The sequence below is a fragment of the Podarcis pityusensis genome, assembly GCF_964106645.2.
Source record: "Podarcis pityusensis genome assembly, chromosome: 10".
Lineage (NCBI taxonomy): Eukaryota > Metazoa > Chordata > Lepidosauria > Squamata > Lacertidae > Podarcis > Podarcis pityusensis.
In genome coordinates this window covers 17,301,700-17,313,813 of record NC_138035.1, presented here as the reverse complement: position 1 = coordinate 17,313,813, position 12,114 = coordinate 17,301,700, and the positions used below count along the sequence as shown (strand labels likewise).

Sequence of the window (12,114 nt, the reverse complement as noted above, 5' to 3'; positions counted from 1 at the left end):
GCCGGGATAGGACCTAATGCTATCAAGTGATGGCAGGAGGGTCACCTCAGACCCTTGCTGCCCCTGGAATGCCCCTTGGGGCTTCTGCATGCTATCACCGGTGGAGATTCCTCTGGTGGTATTTTGGTCAGCCAGCCAGCCTTGATTACTAGCCATGATTGCTAGTAATGATTGGTCATTATGGATGCCTGATGATCGTCTTCCAAAGCAACTACTCTATTCCAAACTTAGAAACTGAAAGCGTAATGCTGGTGGTCAACAAAAGAGGTTTAAAGACTGTCTCAGGGCAAATCTTTAAAAATGTAGTATAAACACTGACAACTGGGAAACACTGGCCTGCGAGCGCTCCAGTTGGAGAACAGCCTTTACCAAAGGTGTCATGGGCTTTGAAGACACTTGAACTCAGGACGCAAGGGAGAAATGTGCTAAGAGGAAGACACGCTTGGCAAATCCACACCGTGATCAACTCCTGCCCAGAAACCAATGTCCCCATTGTGGAAGGATGTGTGGGTCTAGAATTGGCCTCCACAGTCACTTACGGACTCATTGTTAAAACCATGTTTATGGAAGACAATCTGACTTGGCTATGAGTGATCACCAAAGAAGAAGAAGAAAAAGAAGAAGAAGAAGAAGAAGAAGAAGAAGAAGAAGAAGAAGAAGAAGAAGAAGAAGTGTCTCAACTGTTAGAGGCAGTAATGCTTCTGAATACTTTTGTTGTCATTGGCATCTGTCTTGTCTCGAGAGACAATGGAGTACACCTTAGTGGTGGAGTCAAACAGCTTCATTAGCAGCACCCAAGTGACCTCCCTGGGGCATAAGCCTGGGCAGTGTGCATGAAGGTCCTGGGCTGCCCAGATGACAAGAAGACCACCCCCCTCTTGGCCTCACTCATGTGGTCCAAAGGAAAGCAGAGCAAGACATTTGGTACCAGCTCGCCTGCAGGAGTTGCTGGAAAGAGGCGTACAAGGTGCCACCCAACCATCTTAGGGACCCCACTCTGGATTTGTTTAGGGTTTATTCCTTAGCCTATTCTTCTCCTGAAGATATCCCACAAGGCAGCAGAGGTTGAGGACCAGAGTTTTCCTTCTCCTAGGTGGGCTACCTTCCCAGGTTGGTCAACCCCTCACTTCTCTCTACAGCAGGTGCAGAAACCCAAACGCGACTTGCCAAGTAGACCTAATGATTTCATGTAACAACTGTAGCAGCTGTATTTGCAGAAGGTGAAAGGGGGTGGGGGCTGACGATGAAAGACCTCAGCAGTCTTCCATCGACCGCACACATAGCCTTGAATGATACAAATAGAGAGCAGGGAGAGATAAATAGCTGGTACAAGGTAATCCAGAGAGTTGAAGAGAGGGTCAATGCCTCAGCAGAATAGAAAATCACCTACCCCATTTGCCTGCTTCTTCTTGCTTGATTGTGGCTAGATTTTGATCAGAAACTGAAGTGGCAGCTGACAAAAGTAATTGACAAGGGTGGGGGTTTTTTTTGGTGGGGTGTAAGCAGCACCAAAGTGGGATGCAGGTGGCACTGTGGGTTAAACCACAGAGCCTAGGACTTGCCAATCAGAAGGTCAGCGGTTCGAATCCCTGCGATGGGGTGAGCTCCTGCTGCTCGGTCCCTGCTCCTGCCAACTTAGCAGTTCGAAAGCACGTCAAAGTGCAAGTAGATAAATAGGTACCACTCCAGCGGGAAGGTAAACAGCGTTTCCGTGCGCTGCTCTGGTTTGCCAGAAGTGGCTTAGTCATGCTGGCCACATGACCCGGAAGCTGTACGCCGGCTCCCTCGGCCAATAAAGCGAGATGAGCGCCACAACCCCAGAGTCGGACATGACTGTACCTAATGGTCAGGGGTCCCTTTACCTTAAGCAGCAAAAAGTCATACGGCATTTAAGTGTTTAGACACATTACCGATGTACGGAGAGACCCCACCATTCCTTGCAGTTCCAGTGTGATTGAGAATCTTTCAAGCTGCAAACTCATTGCATGCCTCATGTTACGACACATATGAGTGGGAAGAAAACTGCTTGCCACACTAAACAAACACACTGCACCCCCTAGTGCTGGTTCTAGATTATAGACGGCCCATGGCAAGATGCCCCCAGTGGGACTACCGCCTTCCTACAAGGAAGGCCCATCTCTCAGTAGCCGAGCACAGGGCCTACATGCTACTCTTACTTCTTATTATAAGACTGAAATAAAAAGATATAAATAAATAAAACACAATAATGTATTTATAAATAAATAAATATATAAAGATAATGAAGGTTTTGTTTTTTTTAAGGGGAGGGAGGGATGGATTAAGGAAGGACCGACTTTGGATGGAACGAAGACAAAAGGTGTTAATTTTTCTACTTTGCTCATGTTGGTGCATGAGTCAATGTGGCCCATGCCCATCGTTCAACCCGGATGCTGAGGTCCAGCGCTGAGGCCCTTCTGGTGGTTCCCTCCCTGCAAGAAGTGAGGTTACAGGGAACCAGGCAGAAAGCCTTCTCAGTAGCGGCGCCCGCCCTGTGGAATGCCCTCCCATCAGATGTCAAGGAAATAAACAACTATCTTATACAGAAGACATCTGTATTGGGAAGTTTTTAATGTTTGATGCTTTATCGTGTTTTTAATATTCTGTTGGGAGCCGCCCAGAGTGTTTGGGGAAACCCAGCCAGATGGGTGGTGTATAAATAATAAATTTATTGTTACTGTTACTGTTAATGTTAGCCAGCCCTGGTCTAGAGCTACCCTCTGCTAAGTAACTAGTTATTTACAGTTTCCTCCCAATTCCTTGTTTTGTTCCATATTAGCTTCAATACGAATAACTATTTATGATTATATTTGTTCTTGAACTGTACTCAGAATTTCTTTCACCATCACAATTTGTCCTTTATAGGGCTACGGCGCAGGTTCCTGGGTTCTTGTTTCTTTCTGTGTGTGTTTTACCTAAAACTAAATAAAAATATATAATATTTTTTTTAAAAAAAAAGAAAGAAAGGAAAATAAATCAGCAGCAGAACTCTGGCTGATTTCATTGGGCCAAGATTGCAGCTACTGCAGTCATCAGCCTAAAAAGGGATATGTGAGAGTGGGAGGGATTGCTAGGAAAACAGAGTCCAAAAGGTCAGAAGGAAGAACACTGAAAATGTGCGCTTCTGAATTCTTGAGAAAGCCAACAGACCCCGCCCTGTATTTTGATGCTTTCCCAGACATGATAAGAATAATATGAACACCACCGCTCAACGGGCCATCCACTTGAGAGCTGCCAATCATCTTCCTTATGAAAAGTGAACGGATATAAAGAGCTGTCAAACGTACCTGTTATGGGATGTAAAATACAAATGTCTTGGGGAAAACCAGACAGCCTCTTGTTACCAATCCCTCTGCCCATTACCCGTTTTCGAAAATAAAGCCTATCTAAGTATGCTACCAGTAAATACACAGACTGCCTCTTCTGTAACAACAGTCCTCCCACATTTAACAGGCTATAGTTTATTTAATGGCCAAGAAGTAGAGAGGAATATTTTCACCTGGTGCCTAAAGATCTGTAATGATGGCGAGCCTCAAAGGGGAGAGCATTCCACAGGCGGGGAGCCACCACAGAAAAGGCCCTTTCTTGTGTTGCAACCCTCTGACTCTTTAGGGCCTCATAAGGGCCACACAGAGAAGGGCCTCCGATGATAAGCATAGGGCCCAGTTTGGTTCAAATGGGGGGAGGCGGTCTTAATTTACAGGGGCAACACACCCAATGCAACAAAAATGCATTAAAATGATTTTTGTGTTGATCCTCAAAAATCATGGGAGGCCATAGCCCAGTGACATACAAAAGGTGAAGCATAATAATTTTCAGTTTTGTCCCTTCTCACCTAGGATGCCTGATTTATCCCTTTGTAGAAGTGGTAAAAGACACACTGAGTCATTAATTTCACCCAAACCCAATTAATTTAATTAAATATCCCACCTCTCCTTCCAAGCTCAAGGTGGTGTCCTCTCCCTTTCTCCCTTCCTAATATATGCTGGCTTTACTCCCCTCCTCAGGCATCGTCACACTTCCTCTTCTGACTTTCCATTCGGCATTCAAATATAAGGGCTGATTAAGCTGTTTTTCATTTGGAGAAGCTGTTCAGTCAGTCAGTCAGTCAGTCAGTCAATCAATCAATCAATCAATCAATCATCACCTCACTCTTGGGAAGGTTAAAATGAATAAAAGAGTCCCGCATCTCGATACAGGTTCATTCACTGGCATCTTCAGGCAGGGCTGGGAGAGAATGGAGAGGGCTGGGGTTAATGGGCAACATGGACCAAAGGTCTGACTCAGTGTAAGGCAAATTCCTATGTTCCTAAGGAGACGTGCAACATTTCAGAACTGGCACCCCACACTTCTCTTGTACACCCGATGTTACAACTAAGCTGAGAGTTGGCTCCACCCCACACCAGTAAATGTCACGGTTGTTTGGAGATCTGGACCCAGGTTGGACAGTGTTCTCGAAGCTACGAACATGAGTTTGACCAAGCTGTGGGAGGCAGTGGAAGACAGGAGTGCCTGGCGTGCTCTGGTCCATGGGGTCACAAAGAGTCGGACACGACTAAACGACTAAACAACACACACACATTTCAGATTAAAGTTTTTCAATCACATATCCAGCATACAACATAAAAACAAGATTCCAAAGAATCTCCTGTCCTTCCCTCCTCCCCCTTTGTGGGTCCTATTGTTAACCGTTTCCTTCTGCATCTTTTATAATAATCCAGATCTTTTATAATAATCCAGATCTATGTCCAAAATTTCACCAATAAACTACAAGCATTATTCCAATCCTACTAATGATTTTAGCTGTTTACAGTGGTTTTTTAAGATAAATTATAAATTTTCCCCATTCCTTATTAAAAAATTGGTCTTCCTGATTTCTGATTCTTCCGGTCATTTTTGCCATTTAAGCATAACCCATCAACTCAGCCTGCCTTTCTTCTCTGGTAGGGACTTTATCTTCTTTCAATCTCTGGGCCAATAACATTTGCATAGCCATGGTCACATACATAAATAGTCTTTTCTGCTCCATTGGGATTTCAGCACCTTGGACCCAGGTCTTCTTGGCCAGCCTGCTAACTGTGCACAAGAAGAGCCCTGCCCATTTTGGGGTCCCAAAATTTGACACTCCCGCCTCTCACTCCATTCTAAATAACAGGTGCAGTGCCCCCCCGTTTCACCCCCAAGGCTCCACGCCCAGGGTGATGGAACAGGTGGCGCTAACTTCTGTCCACCTATGTGCCAACCACAAGCAGAACCTGAGACCGAAAGCACTCCCATAAGAACCTAATACGAGCCAGATGGATCAGGCTGATAGCCCATCTGGTCTAGCATCTTCATTTCACAGTGGCCACAGGCTAGCTGTCATCTACTGTACAGTAGACTTGCTTTCTAGTACACCTGTCAAACATGCCTAGGGAAGGTATCTTTCCATCCAGGGTAGTAAACGCAGAAGGAAAGGACTTTGGCTTGGTACCTGCGGTGGCCAGGGAATCCAAGCAAGTGATGGGTATATGGTGATGGGTATAACAACTTGGTCTTTGTCCATGGAGTTTTCTTGGCAGGGATACTGGAGTGGCTTGCTGGTTCCTGCTCCAGGTGGATCACGTTTGGTCTGGTCAAAACTCTCCACTATGACCTGCCCATCTTGGGTGGCCCTGCACGGCATAGCTCGTAGCTTCTCTGAGTTATTCAAGCCCCTTCACTTCGGCAAGGCAGTGCCAACAAAGGCCTGTATAGTCAAAGCTATGGTTTTCCCAGTAGCGATGTATGGAAGTGAGAGCTGGACCATCAAGAAGGCTGATCGCTGAAGAATTGATGCTTTTGAATTATGGTGCTGGAGGAGACTCTTGAGAGTCCCATGGACTGCAAGAAGATCAAACCTATCCATTCTTAAGGAAATCAGCCCTGAGTGCTCACTGGAAGGACAGATCCTGAAGCTGAGACTCCAATACTTTGATCACCTCATGAGAAGAGAAGATTCGGGGAAAAGACCCTGATGTTGGGAAAGATTGAGGGCACAAGGAGAACAACAGAGGACGAGCTGGTTGGACAGTATTCTTGAAGCTACCAACATGAGTTTGACCAAGCTGCGGGAGGCAGCGGAAGACAGGTGTGCCTGGTGTGCTCTGCTCCATGGAGTCACGAAGAGTCAGACACGACTAAACAACAACAACAACAAATAACGACTCGGTAGGCGAGCTAAAGCCCTTGGAAACTGGCCTGTGCGTGGCTGGGGCGTGGGTATGTATGGCTCTGTCAAGTCAGGAGGGGGCGGAGCGCAGGGAAGGGCGGAGGCTCCCGCGAGGTAGAGGGCGTCTCCTCGTCGCCTTCGGCGGCGTGCTTGGCATGAAGGCGCTCCATTCATTCCGAGACAGCCAGCGCGGGCGGCAGCGGCGTAAAGGAAAGGCGCGCCTCGCCGGTGGCCGCGAGAAGGAGGCAGCTAGCAGCTGGCCAGCTCCGATCGCCGGTCCCCGGACGGCTCCCTGGCCATTTAAGCCGTCGGAGCTGCGATTGAAGGAGGAAAGGAAGAAAGGGGAGGGGGAAGGAGACCCCGGACTTCTCCAGCCATAAAGGAAGAGGAGGAGCGAGGAGGGGGGAGCAGCGAAGAGGGTGGGGAAAAAAAGAGGAGATGGGTCTCCTCCAGCGAGACGGGAAGGCTGCGCTGCGGATCTGACGGTGCCGCAGCTCCGAGAAGGCTCGCCATTGTTACCCCAGTTTGGAGAGCCGAGCCCACAGGCGCGCGCGCGCACACATACACACACACCTTCCGGCTGCCTCTGTGTGTCTCTCTCTCTGCAGGCGCTTCGTCTCTTTTCTGGGCTCTCCCGGGGCTCTGCCTTGCTGCCGGTGCTCCACATCCAGGCGGCGTGGCGGCTCTGCTTCGGGGTCCTTCTCCCCCCGCGCCTCTCCTTTCCAATGGTCAGGGGTCATCTCGCCCAGGGACGGAGCAGCAGCGGCGCCCCGATGAGCTGCCTCTCCCGGCTGTGGCTCTTTGTTTTGCTCCTCAAGGTAAGAGATCGCTCGCTCCAGACACCAGCCATCGCTCCCTGTGCCAGGCTCCTTGGCGCTCTTCCTTTGGCCTGGGTAGGGTGGAAGGAGCTAGTGCAACACGGCTGTGCCTGTGGAGCAAAGAGACCCCCCCCCCCGTTTCTTTTCCCCGTTTGTGTATTTATTGAGAAATCTCGGCAATCCTCCACGGTGTTCCTCTGTCTTTCTCTCTCTTTTCGCCCCCCGAGCTTGGGACTTTTCTGAAGCATGGCTAATAGGAGCTGGCACTCAAGGTCGCTTGGTGGGGATCCGCTTCCCAAGGCAAAATGAGGTCACTTTCAACACCACGATCATCTCTCTCTCTCTCTCTCTCTCTCTCTCTCTCTCTGTGTGTGTGTGTGTGTGTGTGTGTGTGTCTGTGTCAGCCAAGAATGGCAGGCAAATGGAGGCAGGGGGCAGCTTGGCTGGTTTGATCACCGGGCTGGTTGTCTGGTTGGTGGTGGAGATGGAGGGTTGGGAAAGGTGGTGGTGCGTTTGGTGATTCGAGGCAAGGTGTGCTTTCCGGGTCTTTGTTGTGATGCTTCTTTAAGGGAACGTGTTGCGTGGCTCTCCTCTGCTCCTGCGACTGGCCTGGAGGAGCCAGGATGGAGGGGGCTGAATGAATCTGCATCTCAGGGCTTAATCTGGAGTGGGGTGGTTCAATTGAGTGCCTCCTGGAGTCCCTCCTGGCTCAACCCTGGGGCCAGGGTTTGCTTCATTGCTCCTCTTTACAAGTCTGGTGAATTGAAGGGTAGGAAAGGTCCACAGCTCAGGCGGAGAACACTTGCTTTGCATGCAGAAGGTCCTGGGTTCAATCCCTGACGTCTCCCAAGTAGGTCTGGGAAATACCCCAGTCTAAAAGCCACTTGTCAATTTAGTTAGTACAAAAGAGCATCTGATTCAAAAGAAGAGACAACTGGTCTGTCTGCTTCAGGATTGTTGACTCCTGCCTTTGCAGACCTGGGGTTCTCCTGGTGTTTTGTACCAGGTTTGTAAAAGCTGGTCTACAGGGTATCAGATGGAGGTCTTTCTAACCCCTGTCTGGGATTGAACCTGGGAGCTTCTGTATGCAAAACACCTGCTTGACTATAAGCAGAGAGAAGTGAGGACAGATAACTTGGCTTTATAGTCCTGGTGAGGTGAAGTGCCTCCCTCTCAATTTGACAGCCTGTTTCATTCCCTGGAGGCGAGTGAAATTCTCATCAAATTTTGGGGTGCTACCTGCTTGCTGTCAGTGTTGTCAGTGTTTCCCCACATTCTTTTGAAACTTAGTTTTGCCATCACCTGTTGCTGCAAGAGCAGAGCCACCATTTCTCTCCTCTTGGAATCCCCTTTGGAATTCTGGGTAGAAGAAAGTGCACCCAGGTGGATCTCCATGGATGAAAAACTAAGTTTAAAAAGCACTGTGGGTTAAACCACAGAACCTAGGGTTTGCTAATCAGAAGGTCGGCGGTTCGAATCCCAACGACAGGGTGAGCTCCCGTTGCTCTGTCCCTTCTCCTGCCAACCTAGCAGTTTGAAAGCATGAAGTGCAAGTAGATAAATAGGTACCACTCTGGCAGGAAGGTAAGCGGCATTTCTGTGTGTTGCTCTGGTTTCACCAGAAGTGGCTTAGTCATGCTGGCCACATGACCCAGAAGCTGTACGCCGGCTCCCTCGGCCAATAAAGTGAGATGAGCGCCGCAACCCCAGAGTCAGCCACGACTGGACCTAATGGTCAGGGGTCCCTTTACCTTTACCTATAAGGCTCTGTAGCTTTCTGTTGATTTTGCCAGCCCCCGCACTCTCCAAATCAGCCAGAGTTTCATTATAACTTCAACACACACACACCATCTTGAGATGAAAGTTGTTCATAGAGAACTCTCAGCTCAGCTCTACATCAGCCTGTGGTTGCAAGAGAAAAGATACCTTGGGACAAATCAGGGGTGAGAATCCTGTGGCCTGGCAGAAACCACCAAGACTCCATCTCCCACCATCCCTGAGCCTTGGCCATGCTAGAAGGGGTTGATAGGAGCTGGAGTCTAACAAGCTGTAGGGCCACAAATTCCCCGTCCCTGAAATCAGCGATTTGTCTTCATTAGTTTCCAGTATAGATCAGAGTGCTTCAACCCCACCTTCCTTAATCAGTTAAAACAAGGCAATCCCTCCCCATGAGCTGTCTAAAAAGACAGGGCACACAAGGAAAAGGGGATGGGGAGGAAGAAGGGGGGAAAGCAAACATTTTAAAAAATAATATAGAGGGCAATATTATTATTTTTTTAAAAAACACACACCATTTCTCCAGCTTGGTGCAAAGAAATTTTAAAAAATTGGGAATCACATCCACACTTGGATCCAACTTACATTAGATTAAATTATATATAAATGGATCAGCGCCAAATATTTGCACCTCTGCTATGTCAAAACAATTCCTTGCTACTTTCCCTCTTTTGGTATATTAAACATTTGCTGGATCAAAAGTTCTCTCATAATTCCTCAGATATTGGCAAACATGGTGACAGCCCTATCCATATATGTTATTAGGCAATGGTGACTGAACGACAATTGCTTTGTCATGAGGCCCATTAGCTTCTGTGTTTTCTGGATTCTGATGTCTTTTTCTCAAGTCACCAACTTATAGCTAGGAAGAGTTTTGAGGGAGAAGGAGCTATCCGTTCAGCACTGCAGACCCAATCTCCATTCATATACTACTGTGCAGAGCAGCTAAGGAGTTTTCCATAGCTAATGGGCTTACACGCTCATACCTGAACACACTCTTTGAAAATAAGCTAAACTGGTTTCAGCGGAACGTACTTCTGCATAATGTGCTTAGGATCAGTCTGTTAGAAGGAGAGAAATATACAGCCTGTGAAACTGCCTTAGACTGAGTCCATCTAGTTTGACATTGTCAACACAGATTGGGAGTGACTCTACAGGGTCTCAGAAAGAGGTCTTTCCCAGCCCATTCTGGAGATTGAAGCTGGGATTTTTTGCAGTCAAAGCATGCACTCTCTACCACTGTGCTAAGGTCCCAGTTCCCCGCAGTCCCAACAACTCTTGTTGGTTACTAATTGAACATGCAAATATCCTACATTCTTCTTGCAACCAGCTGGGTTTGCTTGCACCCAACTGAGAGCCAATGTCCAGGAAGGAGCCATTGTGTGGACTCGGAGCAGGGACTGGAAACCTGTAACCCTCCAAAGTTGCTGGATGCCAGCTCCCACTGGCCTCAGACAGCATAGCCAATGATCAGGGATCATTTCCTGACTCAAATGTTCTGGCTCTTACCTTGAAGACCCCATGAGACATATGCCCATCCTACCTTAGGGATTGCCTGCTTCTGAATTATTCTCATCCCCATCCCCATTCCCTCTGCTCATCTGGAGAGGCTCTGCTCCACAATGGCACCTGCTTTGCTTTCCCAGTTTGTCCAGCTGCCTTGCTTGTTGCCAGATCAAGACTTTTATTGACGCAGGCCTTTCTGAGCCGATCATTTTGTCTCCTTTATGCTGCTGCTTGTAGAAAAGGAGGAGAGGTTTTAGGTCATGGTGTCCATTTTGGTAGGACTCTGTGATTGAAATCTTGAGAAATTACTGCTGCTTTGGACATTTTTATTGGAAAAGCTGGTGGTGGATGTTGGGAAGCCCATAGCTGTGTGAAGACTGGCTCAGCCTGGGGATCAGGTGGACATTTTGACATGCTTCTTTCCACAACTGGGGTGGGGAACCTCAGGCATTAGGGCCAAATGTCACCCTCCAAGCCTCTCCCCAATACTGTTCTAAGACCTCATCTTTCACCAGTCTTACTCTTCACTCCCCTCGAATGCTTCTGCCTGGCTGGAATGTGTCCTTGAACTGTGAAAGGAGCTCTTGTTTGCTTGCTTGGATGGAGGATGAAGATGTGTATGAGTGTAAACCTCTGACTATGGTGTGGCTGGAATGTACCCCACTGTTCAAAGGAAAGAGTGGCAGCCTTTGCCCCACCCACTTCCCTCCCTTGTCCCACTCACCAATTGCATGCTGCCCCTGGAAAGTTGCTAGTGAAGGAATGTGGCCCCTTGCTGTCGAACAATGGCTGTCAGAGGCACTGGCAATCCACTGCATTAACAGGGCACTGATCCACCTAGCTCCATATTGTCGACACTGGCTGGCAGTGACTCTGGACTTCAGACCAGGGTATCTCCCAGCTCTATTTAGAGATATTGAGGATGGAACCTGAGGGCTTTTGAGTGCAAAGCAGATGCGCTACAGTCTTCTCCAGTGACATGGAATGAGTTTCACTTGTCTTTGGTCAGCTTTTTGGTGTTAGCTGTTGTCTTTTAGCTTTTATTGCATTGTGGCTCGTTTCGTACTTCAGCTTTTATTATAATTTATTATTGTTGCTGTTACCGCCTGGGATCTATTCCAGTGATGTGTGACTTAGTCATGTCACGGGACATGTACCTACGGGACAGCCTCTCCCGGTATGGACCTTAAGGTCCATAAATAGCAACACCCTAGTGGTCCTGGGCTCTAAGGAAGTTAGATTAGCTTCAACCAGAGCCAGGGCCTTTTCAACACTGGCTCCGGCCTGGTGGAACGCTCTGTCTCATGAGACCAGGGCCCGGCAGGATCTGATTTCTTTGCCTGTAAGACAGAGTTGTTCCACCTGGCCTTTGGCTTGGAGCCAATTTGATTCCCTCCCCCTCTTTCTTTTTCCTTTCTCCTCCTGTGATGAGGCTGTATTTTAATGTTTCAATATTTTAATATTGTATTTTAATCTTGTTTTCAAGTTGTATTCATTCAACTTGTTTTTATTATTGCTTGTTAGCCGCCCTGAGCCTGGCCTTAGCTGGGGAGGGCGGGGTATAAATAAAAATTATTATTATTATTAAAAGTAAAATAATCTGAGCTACGATGCCTTGGCTTCAGATCCTGCCTGAGCCACACGCTAGCTAACCTTAGTCGGTCCTGTTTACTCTCAGTATTGTCTAGTCCTACACCCAGGTAATATCTGAATAGGCATTGGTGTTTAGTCAAAAGTAGAAGGGTTTCAGTTTATTTATTAATACTTGGCCAAAGTATACAAAGTATACAAAAGTTCACACCCACC

The 12,114-nt window shown here is 47.8% G+C and overlaps 1 protein-coding gene across 1 annotated transcript in view; it reads left to right on the top strand.

Moving 5' to 3' along the window:
* The first annotated feature begins 6,303 nt into the window (after window positions 1-6,303).
* The window catches only part of PTPRO (protein tyrosine phosphatase receptor type O), a 141,572-nt gene continuing 135,761 nt past the window's right edge, over window positions 6,304-12,114 (top strand). The window contains exon 1 of the mRNA XM_081022691.1: window positions 6,304-7,026. Coding sequence (XP_080878817.1) covers window positions 6,934-7,026 — 93 coding nt within the window. The 5' untranslated portion in view covers window positions 6,304-6,933. The remainder of the gene's footprint in view (window positions 7,027-12,114) is intronic.